The sequence below is a fragment of the Pecten maximus genome, chromosome 10 (genome assembly GCF_902652985.1).
Source record: "Pecten maximus chromosome 10, xPecMax1.1, whole genome shotgun sequence".
In the NCBI taxonomy this organism is placed as follows: Eukaryota; Metazoa; Mollusca; class Bivalvia; order Pectinida; family Pectinidae; genus Pecten; species Pecten maximus.
Window position 1 is genome coordinate 39,519,644 of NC_047024.1, and position 15,503 is coordinate 39,535,146.

The following is a 15,503-nucleotide window of genomic DNA, read 5'->3' on the forward strand; positions in this document are numbered from 1 at the left end:
CACAAACGAATAATGCTTTAACAATCCTACTAGTTGTTAGATATGATGACACCGGGCTTAACTTGATTCATCGCAGTAATAACTCGGACTTTCCTTAAAATTGTCCGAAGAATTTTATCACCAAAATATTTTCAAAATTGATATTTTATGGTTCCTGAGCATTTATGTTTGTGGTAATAATGACTTTTTTTTCAATCATTTGCATGATTATAATTACTTTGCAACATTTTTATTACTTTTTTTTTGCATGTGAAATACGGATGGGATATCAGTGTTTTATGAATATTTCCAAAAATCAAAATCAATAATTATCAATACATCTGTTAATGCGGGAATACATTTCGTAAACAAAATACATCAAGTGTTACTAGATTTTTCCCAGAAAGGTAATGCATGTTGCTTTAATTACCAAAGTTACATTGGATATACAAATGTATACATTATGATATCTTTCTTAAAGAAGTGCAGTTGCATGGAAAAAACAAAAGATGTTGGTATACATAGGAGTTCAGGCTAACTACATGTATAAGAATTTCGAACTGAAATTCACTTTTGCCTTCAAAACCTATTAGTATTTCTCTTCACATATTTTGATTACTGTAAATATTATCCTTTATACGCGGTCTGTACGTAGGGCTGATAGTGAGACAGAAAAAAGCACACTCAAATTTTGCTCTACTATGCCGTTGTATAGGCTATCTGTAGATTGTTTTAGTACCAGTAGTGAACTAGTTCTCCACAGTTCCAGAGCTTCACTATATGTGGATGGCTTTCTAAGCCTCTTCTCACCCATATCCTGTTATAATACAGTGACTACTTCAGAATTAACTAGAACAGAAGTACAGAGTTCTTTCACTCCTTCCATGTCTTCATTACCCACCAGTATCTTGTAATCAACTGTGCCTACAACAATCAAAGCGACAAATAAATATGTACAGTTCATAAAGTTATACATGTTCTTGACTTATTTGATTTGTAAACATTGGTTTCGTCTGTCGCCTCCTATATGTTTGCAATAAGAAACAAGTTGTGTGTTGCAGTTTATTTTTCCATATGGCTTGACTGTATTCAATTCTCCATTCTCAACCATGAAGATTCTTTTGGTCTTTGGTGTCCTTCATGAATCTCACAAAACATTATTTTATCCCATAAATGACCTGCTCTGTCATGTCATTATATTATAATTAACATCATAAAGCAAATATGTACAAGGTATTATTTACGTCACAGAATTCTTTGCGATGCGTTGGGGGTAAATCAAACGTAGCAAGGATTTGTCATTAGAACCATCGCGTAATTTTCATTTTGGCGCTTTGTCTACAGTCACAACGGCGATTTTTTGAAATATGGCTGTGTCAGTTTGAATGCAAATCAATTACAGGAGGTTAATGGATTTTAAGTTTGCCTTTTTTTAATGAACTTAGACTAGGGGAATGGCTGAACATTAACTACGGATTCAGAAAAAGGAAAACTTTACGTGTGTTAATGTAACATTACATTTCCTTGTCACTCGGATTGCATTCACCTTGACTATAAATACAATCTACCAATCATTCAATTGTTAAATAACAACATGGTGACATTAACAACACTTTGTGCATACCGTCAAAACACGTGTGATGTCGCTTGAATGTCGTTGTAAACAGACACGACTATTTCGAAAAAAGAAACGAAATTGGAAGTTTGTACCTATATTTTCATTAATATTTACATATGTGAAGTTGATATGAAAGAAAACTAGACTTTTTTTCAATATGGTTTTAATCAAGAAACTTAATCTACCGCTACGTACAATGTATATTGACCTCGACCTCAAAATGATATCGCACATATTCCATACCTATTAACATACTGTACTTCAGATAGAAATGAAAAATAAGCTTTGATGTGAAAAAAAATACCCGCATATTGCACCGTGAATGGCAAAACCAAATCGCTTCAGTTTGTCAAAGCCATCGACATGTATAAGGATACTCGGTCCTTCGGTGCATCTGTCTGCTACGAACACCGTCCGGGTCCAGTTCGCGCTGAAGAGTCAACACATTGCTCCTGAAGTGAAAAAAGCAAGCCAACTCAACATTAGTCAAGTAGTGTTCAATGTTAATCATGTATTTCATCGAATTAAACATCTCTATTGTACATGAAATATCTGATATATTTATACATGTTATTTCATTTGCAATCTCTTTCTCAGCATGATTTAACTAAGGTATAATGTAGAATTTCAAGGTCAAGATGGCGACGATATATCACTTGGATAATGGCATTTTGATCCATTTGATCCGATTCAGTGCCTTTATGTTTTTCATATATTTCAAGGTCACTGTGTAGTGTTAAAAACGTAAATTTTCACGCCAAAGTTAAGGGATGTTTCAGCTCCTTTAATATTTCACAAACATACATGATATTTAACATCAATTGCGGTATTGTATAATAACTACCAAATGTATATCTGTGTATTGACCTTGGTCTTAATTCAAGTGCACATGCTTCGAATATGCTGAAGCATTTATATAACTTTCCCTATAACCAAAAGGCACAAAAACTTCATATTGGGATCGATACTGGTAAATAAAGTTTTATTCACTTTATTACAATTAATAGACGACGTCAATCGAAATGAAACAGGGATATTGCTTATGAGTATTAACTATACATTTTTAAATGACGAGTACACGTATACCGGGTACACATGTCACATACACGTATACCGGGTACACATATCACCTACACGTATACCGGGTACACATATTACACACACGTATACCGGATACACATGTCACCTACATACACGTATACCGGATACACATGTCACCTACATACACGTATACCGGGTACACATGTCACACACATACACGTATACCGGTACACATGTCACACACATACACGTATACCGGGTACACATGTCACCTACATACACGTATACCGGGTACACATGTCACACATATACACGTATACCGGGTACACATGTCACCTACATACACGTATACCGGGTACACATGTCACACACATACACGTATACCGGTACACATGTCACCTATATACACGTATACCGGGTACACATGTCACACACATACACGTATACCGGGTACACATGTCACCTACATACACGTTTACCGGGTACACATGTCACACACATACACGTATACCGGGTACACATGTCACCTACATACACGTATACCGGGTACACATGTCACACATATACACGTATACCGGGTACACATGTCACACACATACACGTATACCGGATACACATGTCACACACACGTATACCGGATACACATGTCACCTACACACACGTATACCGGGTACACATGTCACATACACGTATACCGGATACACATGTCACCTACATGTATACCGGGTACATATGTCACCTACATATATGTATACCGGTGAAATATAATAAATTATTTTAAAATTTAGTTAAAAATATGTATAAGATTTTATATCCAAAAATATTCCCAGATCTGTATTTCTATATAGCACATTTGCCCTTTGGCACCAACTCTGTTTACCTGTTGACGTAGTTGATCTGATATTAATGGTACATGTTGTAAATGGTTATCTAATATTCTCTCAGGCTATATGACAGACGTCTTCCGTATTATCATGTATCAATCAATCATATATACTCATACCTAGGACTTAGGACTATAAAAGGTTAGATGTTACTATATTATGTAGTCGGTTTCCTGGACACTAAGTCCTGGGCTGGGCTCTCGCCCGGGACAGGCCTGTACCGATACATGTACAGATGTATGATGCACGTATATCTTAATAAAAATACCATCTAAGTAAGAAGATTCATTTCATTATACCGGGTACACATGTCACCTACATGTATACCTGGTGTACATATCACACACATGTATACTAGACGTGTCACTTTTAGGTAAACCGGGTACACGTGTCACCCACATGTACATTGTATACTGGATACATGTGTCATATGCACGTATACCGGATAAACTTAAAATGTGAGTAAGTGCAGGAAACGAAGGTAAATGAACAAAAGCGAACATCATCTCGAGAGCATATCTTTGTTCATGTTCAGAAATGGAAATGCCGTAAATGATCTCAAAGTTTGATTTATTTCGTTCTGTTTTTAAATGCAAATATTGATACTTGTTTTACTTTTCATGCATCTGCGTTTTATATATTCCTATCAGGGCTTCATTATAAATCATACTGGAATAACTTATCCGAAGTGAGTATATTAGCTGAATAAAATGATACTTTTCACCAGGTATGTATTTTACCAAATAAGGAGGATACACTTACCTGTATATGTAGCTTGAGCAACTTCATCCGTTTAACAGCTTATGATTAATATTACATAAACATAAACGTGGGTTTGTAAACTCACCATATATAACATGCAATGCTCTTTCATTCAAAATACATTAAAGATATAACATCCTCATGAAGAGGGAATCAATGATGTGGTAAAAAAACCCCAAATATTTGAAGCGTTGTCCAAATAGTCTGAAAAACAAACATACAAACCTTATAGACACGTGATGTCGGTAGAAAAGAATAAGAATAATCTCGGAGTACGTGTAGCCAGCAAAATGATATTCACTAATTAGATCCTGTTCTGACAATGTTTAAGGAAAATTATCAGAAATTGTATTTAACAACATGTTACACATTTTTACTGAATATAAATTATGATTTCAAAATGTAAAATTGAAAAAACAACTTAACCGTATATTCGAACATATATAAAACAGCACAAGTGAACATAAGCGGTACAATGTGTACCAAACCATTCTAAAACTCACCTAAAGGGTTATTAAAGCTAAATAAAAAGGATACTAGTGGTATTGTCTCCGTTCAAAAGGTTGGTGTTACTGCTTTGCTCCGCCATCTTCTTCGACAGATTGCTCAGCGCATGACTAGCCGGAAGGCGCCATAACGATAATTATCGTCTTGTCGGGGCGAAAAGACGATGTTTAGCGGGGCGAAAAGACGATGTTTAGCGGGGCGCCATAACGATAAACAGCGTTATGGCGGGGCGAAAAGACGATGACTAGCGGGGCGCCATAACGATAAACAGCGTTATGGCGGGGCGAAAAGACGATGATTAGCAGGGCGCCATAACGATAAACAGCGTTATGGCGGGGCGAAAAGACGATGATTAGCGGGGCGCCATAACGATAAACAGCGGGGCGAAAAGACGATAATTATCGTCTTGTCGGGGCGAAAAGACGCTGTTTATCGGGGCGCCATAACGATAAACAGCGTTATGGCGGGGCGAAAAGACGCTGATTAGCGGGGCGAATTAACTCGCCCCGCTGATTAGCGGCTTCACGTTTTCGTTATTTCGCGTTGAGTTGTGGCGTCTTTTCGTTATGGCGCGGCGCCATAACGCTAATTATCGGGGGCGAAAAGACGAAGATTATCGTTCTGTCGGGGCGCCAGAACGAAACAACGAAATGGCAGAAATCAGCCACCATAGTAAGTGGCTAGAAAACGAATCTAAAATGTCGCTGAAATCAGGGGCTATATAAAAGCTCGCTGTAAGTTGAGATTGAGCTTCAAAAACATACCTGATGAGATATGTGGTGTTTATGGGGATAAACGGATTTATTACATTTTTACCAGTGAAATATCAAAAATATTCATTTTATAAAAGTGATATTTTTCACTAGTGAAAAATATCACTTTTGCTGATTCGACCAATCAAATTAATGCTTAGAAAATACCAAAATAATTTACCAATCAGAAAGCCTGACATATATGTCAGCACCTGGACAGGGGGAATTCCTTTGTTTGTATGCAAACTTTCGTTGTAGGCCTAGTTAGCATGCGGGGTAGGTTTTTCGTTGATAAAAATGTAATAAACAGAATATCTAACAGTGTCTCCAGTAATACCAAATATATTTCACTCGTGTGGCTAATATTTTGATATTTTTCACGAGTGCGCAGCACGAGTGAAAAATATCAAAATATTAGCCCCACTCGTGAAATATATTTGGTATTACTGAAGACACTGTTAGATATCCTCTATGTCATTTTCCACAGTTTATAGATGGCTTACTAAATTTCATTCTGGTTACGAATCGGTCAAAGATATCCCTTACTCAGGTGTGTGGTTTCTAAATTGAACATCAATAAATTCAAGTCCATCTTTGAGAAAGATGCGCGTTTAACGGTCAGACAGCAGCTAGCACGAATGAAAAACTTGGGTTGAGCATTTGTTCGCTTTATTCTGAAGAAAAATCTCAAGGTTAGGAAAATAAATGCTCGTTGGTTCCCCCATTTACTCACTGACGAGCAGAAACGTACATGGGTACAAATTGCTAAGAAACTGCTGAAGAAATACCCAAAATATCAGATCAGAAAAAGGCATATGATAGTCTCATAACAGGTGATGAGACATGGGTATGTTTTTATGAGCCTAAGGGGAAAGTTGACAATAGGATATGGGCTTTGAAGCATGCCAAAATGTCCAGTATTGCTAAACGAACACTGACGGCAAAGAAGGTGTTATACGCAATATTCTTTACAAATACAGTAGTAGTTCTTAAAATGGGTTAATTCCGCGATTTCGATATGTAAACTATACACGTGTGGGTAATTTTCGCGAACGATCCACTAATTCAAAATAATACATGTATGTGTGTGTGTGTGTGTGTGAGTGTGAGGGAGTGTGTGTGTGTGTGTGGGTGGGGATTCAAACTAAAGGTGTAAATTTCACCGTTTACAGTCGGTCCACCCAGTTTCTGATTAGTGTACCCAAAGGGGAGTATGACAATTGTTTCAAAAGGTGGATTCAAAAATTGAAGCGGTGTGTTCAAATTGAAGGGGAAAATTTTGAAGGTAACTAGACAAAATTTTGATAAGCGTTTCTGAGAAAACAGGTCATTCGCAAAAGTTTCCGAACACCCTTCTTACATTTGTTGTTATAGATGAAGATTCGCTGTAATGAAGTAGAATAAAACAAAATTTAAATCCTCGTAGTTATAACTATACAGTATACTCTGTTACATGTACATATTGTATATGGTATCATGAATAGAATGTTGTATAATATTAACATGAAGTATCAAGATAATGATGATATATCAAATTTACTTACAGCCCGCAATAGAAACAATGTCGCTCCAAACAGCCGGACTGACTTGGAATGGAATCGCATCTCTAGATACTGTAAAGAAAATCAGACTTTAATTAATAGTTCGTTAAACATGTATCAATAACTTTGGATACAAAACCGAAATTGTTCAGGCCACTTATAAATGCATTTCTGAACATTCAGTAGTTAATTAAGCATTATATGTACATATTTTTTTGTATCCAACCGTCTGTTGACATTGGAATGTGTTAATAGTTTATATATCCTTTGTACACTGCCTGATGAGTGAACTGTTTTACGATTTTGACATCCAAGCTTATGACGTCTATATAAGCAAGAATGAATAAAAACTTTTTCATTATTTTCGGTTTATTTTCATATACGTGTAAATGATGATGCTTTTGATTTATTTTGATGACGTCACAATGAATAATATGCGTTAACGTGCAAAAAATGACAAGACATTCACTTGACAACACGGCAATCGTGCAATAAAAGATAATCTGAGAATCTTCATTACTTAAGACACCTTTTATTTTCTGTTATGCCAGGGTTAAAATGAGACTATATGTTGTCTTAAATATGGTTTTATTTATTTTGTTTAACGTCCTATTTACAGTCAGGGTCATTTAAGGACGTGCTAGGTTTTGGAGGTGGAGGAAAGCCGGAGTACCCGAAGAAAAACCACCGGCCTACGGTCAGTACCTGGCAACTAACTCACGTAGGTTTCGAACTCGCAACCCAGAGGTGGAGGGCTAGTGATAAAGTGTCGGGACACCTTTCTTTAAAATATAAGACGGAGAGAGTTTTCAGAATACCAATATATGTGGAGGTCCAATCGTATATAAACATCAATAAATATAAACTTCATGTACATGCAAATTTATTCTTGATGCTTATTCAAAATAATCGATGGCAGGAGTGTCGGTAGGTATGGATACACTTAAAGAGAACAAGATAAGAACAGGTGTTCAGAAATGACAAACGTCTTCTTCTTCACCTTCGACACCCTCCGTGTGTATCTACGTCAAATCGAGGTAATGTCATGTTCTCAAACTGGGAAACAGGGAAATGACTACAAAATCACTAACATATCAACCACCAACCAGCACGTCCTTCATTTATATTACACAAAAACTAATAGAGTCTAATTGTAAAGCTATGATTTGTATAAATCGGATATATTGATCTAAGAGTTTTCATACTAATGTCGTTCTATGGCATCACTTTGCACCTTGCTTTATGAAGATAAAATCACTGTTGAACTTTTATGCACTTTAAAAATAAAGTAGCAGATTTATAACGGAATCAAGCTGCGATGGTAGAGTATCTGTAAACAAGGCAGACAGAAGGTGTTAAAGTCTATATTCATTGATTCGATATTCGTCTTTGTTACTGGTTAACCGATTCTATCTTAAAATAGCGCCATGTATTGATTGGTCATATTAATACAATACCTGTTCCAATCTATGACCTGAAAGGACACATTCAAATCACAAGGTGGCATCAAGTATTTTTATCGATGAGCAAATTACAATTGCAAAATATAAAAAGCCATTAGAAGTTTATCGAATCTGTGGCGTATTAGAACTATTGAACGGCTATTACATAATTAATCAATCGATTACAAGCCACGCGGTTTTTGTCGTCAATGTTTGTGATTGTGTTGAAATATTAATATGGTTTTCCAAGGCCTTGTTTACTAATCTGAGTGAACAGTTGCCCTTGGTCGATCAGGGTCAGATAACATTTGTCGATTTATTGATGTGGAGCGGAGACAGCTAGGTACAGACCATCTGACGGCGGGGAGGACTAGGTACAGACCATCTGACGGCGGGGAGGACTAGGTACAGACCATCTGACGGCGGGGAGGACTAGGTACAGACCATCTGACGGCGGGGAGGACTAGGTACAGACCATCTGACGGCGGGGAGGACTAGGTACAGACCACCTGACGGCGGGGAGGACTAGGTACAGACCATCTGACGGCGGGGAGGACTAGGTACAGACCATCTGACGGCGGGGAGGACAGGGTACAGACCATCTGACGGCGGGGAGGACTAGGTACAGACCACCTGACGGCGGGGAGGACTAGGTACAGACCACCTGACGGCGGGGAGGACTAGGTACAGACCATCTAACGGCGGGGAGGACTAGGTACAGACCATCTGACGGCGGGGAGGACTAGGTACAGACCATCTGACGGCGGGGAGGACTAGGTACAGACCATCTGACGGCGGGGAGGACTAGGTACAGACCACCTGACGGCGGGGAGGACTAGGTACAGACCATCTGACGGCGGGGAGGACTAGGTACAGACCACCTGACGGCGGGGTGGACTAGGTACAGACCACCTGGCGGCGGGGAGGACTAGGTACAGACCACCTGACGGCGGGGAGGACTAGGTACAGACCATCTGACGGCGGGGAGGACTAGGTACAGACCACCTGACGGCGGGGAGGACTAGGTACAGACCACCTGACGGCGGGGAGGACTAGGTACAGACCACCTGACGGCGGGGAGGACTAGGTACAGACCACCTGACGGCGGGGAGGACTAGGTACAGACCATCTGACGGCGGGGAGGACTAGGTACAGACCATCTGACGGCGGGGAGGACTAGTACAGACCACCTGACGGCGGGGAGGACTAGGTACAGACCATCTGACGGCGGGGAGGACTAGGTACAGACCACCTGACGGAGGGGGGAGGAATACGGCGGGGAGGACTAGGTACAGACCATCTGACGGCGGGGAGGGACTAGGTACAGACCACCTGACGGCGGGGTGGACTAGGTACAGACCATCTGACGGCTGGGGGGGACTAGGTACAGACCATCTGACGGCGGGGAGGACTAGGTACAGACCATCTGACGGAGGGGGAGGACAAGGTACAGACCATCTGACGGCGGGGAGGACTAGGTACAAACCATCTGACGGCGGGGAGGACTAACTACAGACCATCTGACGGCGGGGAGGACTAGGTACAGACCATCTGACGGCGGGGAGGACTAGGTACAGACCATCTGACGGCGGGGAGGACTAGGTACAGACCATCTGACGGCGGGGAGGATAAGGTACAGACCACCTGACGGCGGGGAGGACTAGGTACAAACCATCTGACGGCGGGGAGGTCTAACTACAGACCATCTGACGGCGGGGAGGACTAGGTACAGACCATCTGACGGCGGGGAGGACTAGGTACAGACCATCTGACGGCGGGGAGGACTAGGTACAGACCACCTGACGGCGGGGAGGACTAGGTACAGACCATCTGACGGCGGGGAGGACTAGGTACAGACCACCTGACGGCGGGGAGGACTAGGTACAGACCATCTGACGGCGGGCAGGACTAGGTACAGACCATCTGACCATCTAAAATTTATCTTTCTTGACTTTCTTCCGACTGTGCATGCACTTCCAGTATCATAAGAACGTATTTACATTTTCAGAGTTCTAGAACACGTGAGTATATACACAAAAATTTGACGTTGATACTAATCCTTAATTTTAATTTTTAATTTTACTGATGATGATGATGATGATGATGATGATGATGATGATGATTGTGAAAATGATATATGTGTTTGGAAAATTAAATAAAAAAGAATTATAAAAGAATAAGCGATACAGGTTGACGAACGACTAAATGATGATGATGATGATGATGATGATGATGATGATGATGATGATTGTGAAAATGATATATGTGTTTGGAAAATTAAATAAAAAAGAATTATAAAAGAATAAGCGATACAGGTTGACGAACGACTAAATGATGATGATGATGATGATGATGATGATGATGATGATGATGATTGTGAAAATGATATATGTGTTTGGAAAATTAAATAAAAAAGAACTACAAAAGAATAAGCGATACAGGTTGACGAACGACTATAACCCACACAAGAGTTAATTTGTAATGCACAGTTATTGTGGATTATCTGCACAGTTCATGAAAATACTTGTCATAAGCAACACAAATTGAAAACTGGGTTAAAATCACACATACCACACGTACTAGTAGTTTTACATTTGTACTTAGTAGACAGTACGTCATAGTTTATGTACATTCGAGGGCACATGGACATTTATGTTGCAAATATTGTTAACTTTAACAACATCAGTTCAATATCTATGCTTTAAATAAAAACCTAATCTCCGCAATAGTCTTATAAATAAACAACAACGTGGTTTAGGAAGAAGACGCTTTGCCTTCCGAACCCTTATTTATTCATATAGGCGTTCAATGGTTGTCATGTTAATACGCTGCTCATATTTCCACTTCGTTTTATCGATGTTAATTTAAATTAATAGTTTGGCTTAAATGTCGGTGTGTGTAAATAAACTAATACAGACGGAAAATGTCAAAACCAAGAATATATTGATTTTAATTTATATTTAACACTTGTTCTGGAAAAGTTAATAAAAAAATAAAAAAATAACATAAGTCGACATTAACATCATCTATATCGACCAAATATTACTGTAATTGCAAAAATAGATGACCATTAAAATGTTTTCGGAGAGAATAATAGATCCGATAGTGTACACCTATTTAATATAAAATACAATATTTACATACTAATAACACAATATTTGTAAACCATATCTGTGTTTACCTGCTAATACTACTATCAATATTTACAATGTAGACCGAAAAAAATTATATCGGCCACTTTGAGGTCACCTTTTCTTCTCGCCTTTTGTTCGTAGTCGGGTGTCGTGCGTCCGTCCGTAAACAATTTACAGTTTCGACTTCTTCTTAGAAACCCAAACACCATTTTCAATAGACTTTTGTAGAACACTTCCGTGGTCAAAGGTCAACCCATAGTCCCGACTATCCAGGGTTCAAAATGAATGAAATTTCAAAATCCTCTCCAAAGATGAAAGGGTTTTAAGGTGTTTTTCCAAAATTTTGAAATTAATGACCCCGGTATCTCGCGTTTCCCCCAGGAGAGGAAATAAAATTAAGCTTAGACAGGTATATGACATGATTTTTATTAGCATCCTTTGTTATATTGGAATTGCTGAAAACTTGGTTGTACATGTAGTTATCAGTAAGGAATGACACTTTGACGGTATGACAATATCGGCTCTGACTGACACCAAGGGGCTGATGGGCGGGGTCACAATAGATAAAATTGATAAACAAGGTATATCAGAACTCCGATGACCGTTAAGGTCCCATGGGCCTCTTGCTAACCTATCAATGAAAACATTTCTTCGCGAGTTGGTGCATTCAGTTTAACAACCCAAAATCGTTATCGATACACTCGCCGTCAAAGATATGGACATTCGAACTAAACCAAGATAGACTACTTTATATCACATAAGTCATACTGTGTATGTAGTCAAACGATAAACCCCGAGACACGCTAGGGCAGGTATTGTCGTTATGAATCACGGAGCTTTAGGACACAATTTTATGTTTTGTATTCAAAGCCTTGCTACATATATATAGGACCTGGTATCAATTTTCATTTCATTGTCCATAATATGACACCAAAATACAATTCTGATTCAGTCAAGAAAAAACGCTCCGTGGTATAATACACTAGTGATTAACCAATGAAAAACGCTCCGTGATAGATTAAAATAGTGATAAGCCAATGAAAAACGCTCCATGATATATTACACTAGTGATTAGCCAATGAAAAACGCTCGTTGGTATATATTACGGTAATGACACATGCAGATGTGTCCCATTGGCGAATTCACTGGACAACAGACCGATTATGTGATGAAATAATTATAAATACATGATATATTCTAGTAAAACAAACATATTACTGTTTAATGAAGAGTCTAACTCTATTTAAAACACGCTATTCATTATCGAATGAGTTATCATTTGGAGGGAGCTGCTTTAATGGCAGGATATTTGTGCTGTAATGCAAATAGTTATCATGTTAATACCAAGTTTACATTCATTCCCTGCGAATGTTTTAGATGTATAATGTATTTCAAACACATTATGATGACCCCAAACATGACATTATGATGACCCCAAACATGACATTATTATGACCTCAAACATGACATTATGGTGACCTCAAACATGACATTATTATGACCTCAAACATGACATTATGATGACCCCAAACATAACATTATGGTGACCTCAAACATGACATTATGATGACCCCAAACATAACATTATTATATTTACCATTGTATGGCACTGCCACTATATAACCCTACCAATTCAGTTGCGTGTTCACCAGCCTATGAACTGCCAACAGGAAGTGATCTCTGCTACTGGTAAGCGCGGGAAATTTGAATTTGAAAATTTCAAAACAAAAATCGCATGACAAATAAAAAATCGCAGATGGTAAATATAAGAATTGAACGGCTTTCAGTTGGCATTCATAGTCAATATGAATTCCAACTGGACAGAGGCAAATTCAACATGAAGCGCTAGCGCGCTTCATGGAATTTGCCTCTGTCCAGTTGGCATTCATATTGACTATGAATGCCAACTGAAAGCCGTTCAATGCTTAAATGACCTCAAACATGACATTATGGTGACCCCAAACATAACATTATTATGACCTCAAACATGACATTATGGTGACCTCAAACATGACATTGTGATAGCATCAAACATGACATTATGATGGCGGCGTCAGACATGAAATTATGATGTCGTCAAATATGACATAGTGATGGCATCAAATATGACTTACGATCGCGTCACATATGACATTATGATGGCGTAAAATATGGCATTATGATAGCATTAAATGTGACATTATGATGGCGTCAAACATGCCATTGTAACGGCATAAACCATGACGTTATGATGACATCAAACCTGACGTTATGATGACATCAAACATGACATAACGATGACATCAAACCTGACGTTATGATATAATAAAACATGACATAATGATGACATCAAACATGACATAACGATGACATCAAACCTGACGTTATGATATAATAAAACATGACGTTATGATGACATCAAACATGACATAACGATGACATCAAACCTGACGTTATGATATAATAAAACATGACATAATGATGACATCAAACATGACCTGATGATATAATAAAACATGACATAATGATGATAATAAAACATGACATAATGATGCGATCATTGTAACGCTGACTAATATTTACCTCAAACACACTGACGATTTTCAGATTGAAGAACATTGGACCAAACAGTAGGGCCCCAGTGAGAGGGGCCAGCATGGCCCCAAACACAGACATCCAATACTGAGTCCCGTACTGGTATATCTCAGCGGGGGTCCCTAAAAGCGTTGACGCCGAAAAGAAGCTGGCCAATACAGACAGCGCCACCGGAAGTGACATCATTTGACGGTTAGCCATGAGGAATTCACGGTTTGTCGATTGTTTACCACCAGAAACAGCATGAAAAACACCTATTCCTGCTGATATCACCAGCATGGCCGCAAACACAGCGTAGTCCGCGGGATGAAATGTCTTGTTCGCCATTTCTTAAATCACGATCCTTTTTGTCCAAAATGAAAATACTTAGGATGTTTTTGGTATATCCTAATAAGTCAACATTTTACACGTTAGCCATTTGTCTGTGATTAAACATGGCGGTATTCGAAAGAGTTTCACTTTGGAAATCAAATATAACTTGTATACATGTACTGATAAAAGATAGGTTTCGACTCTTTAACAACTAAAACCGTGATCTGTTAAATCTAAGTCAATGTAACGTTTTGATAACGTGATGTGCTTATACACAATAAGACATTTACCACGATATTTTGTTCATGAAAATAATTTACGGTTGAAAATATAATTAGACACCAGTCCAATGAATTTGCAAAAGCGTCATAATCTTAAATATAAACAATTATTACTTTATATCTAAAATTTCTGTTTAAGACTTGTTAAGCTAACAATGCGTTGATTCATATTACGCAGGTTATCGCTTAACGTATACTGTACGTGGTACAAGATCTGATCACTGTACACCTAGAATGACCAGCTTAATTTTACATTTTAGCTTTAATGGAAAATATTTTACTTTTTACTTTTGAAAATCATCATGTCTCTTAATGTTACAGAGCGCCTAAGAATATCTAAAAACATATTTCTTATGTTTTTGAAAATTTATCAATAATGGATGGTAAAGTTTTATTTAGATTAATTCATTAAAGCTACTTGTGTAATGATGTACTTATTGTTTTCTCACTACCTATATGTATGTGTAGTGTAGATATTAAGATGTAGGACTGCTCCACTTAAGGTGGTATGCTACCTTACACAGTACATATTATTAGTTGATTAGTGTTATTTCAAGTTTAAGGTTTAGCATGTTTCTATGTAAACAATTACTTTATTTTTGTTGAATATCTTACCATGTATTGTGCATTTATATAATTTATATCAAAACCATATAATGTATTTTAATGTTTTAAA

General features: G+C 38.2%; 1 protein-coding gene across 1 annotated transcript in view; it reads right to left on the reverse strand.

The window, feature by feature from the left end:
- Nucleotides 1-14,913, reverse strand: part of LOC117336327 (sodium-coupled monocarboxylate transporter 1-like) — a 46,901-nt gene extending 31,988 nt beyond the window's left edge. Inside the window, exons 1-2 of the mRNA XM_033896821.1 lie at nucleotides 14,223-14,913; nucleotides 7,088-7,156 (exon numbers count right to left, since the gene is read on the reverse strand). Coding sequence (XP_033752712.1) covers nucleotides 7,088-7,156; nucleotides 14,223-14,561 — 408 coding nt within the window. The 5' untranslated portion in view covers nucleotides 14,562-14,913. The remainder of the gene's footprint in view (nucleotides 1-7,087; nucleotides 7,157-14,222) is intronic.
- Nucleotides 14,914-15,503: the final 590 nt, after the last annotated feature.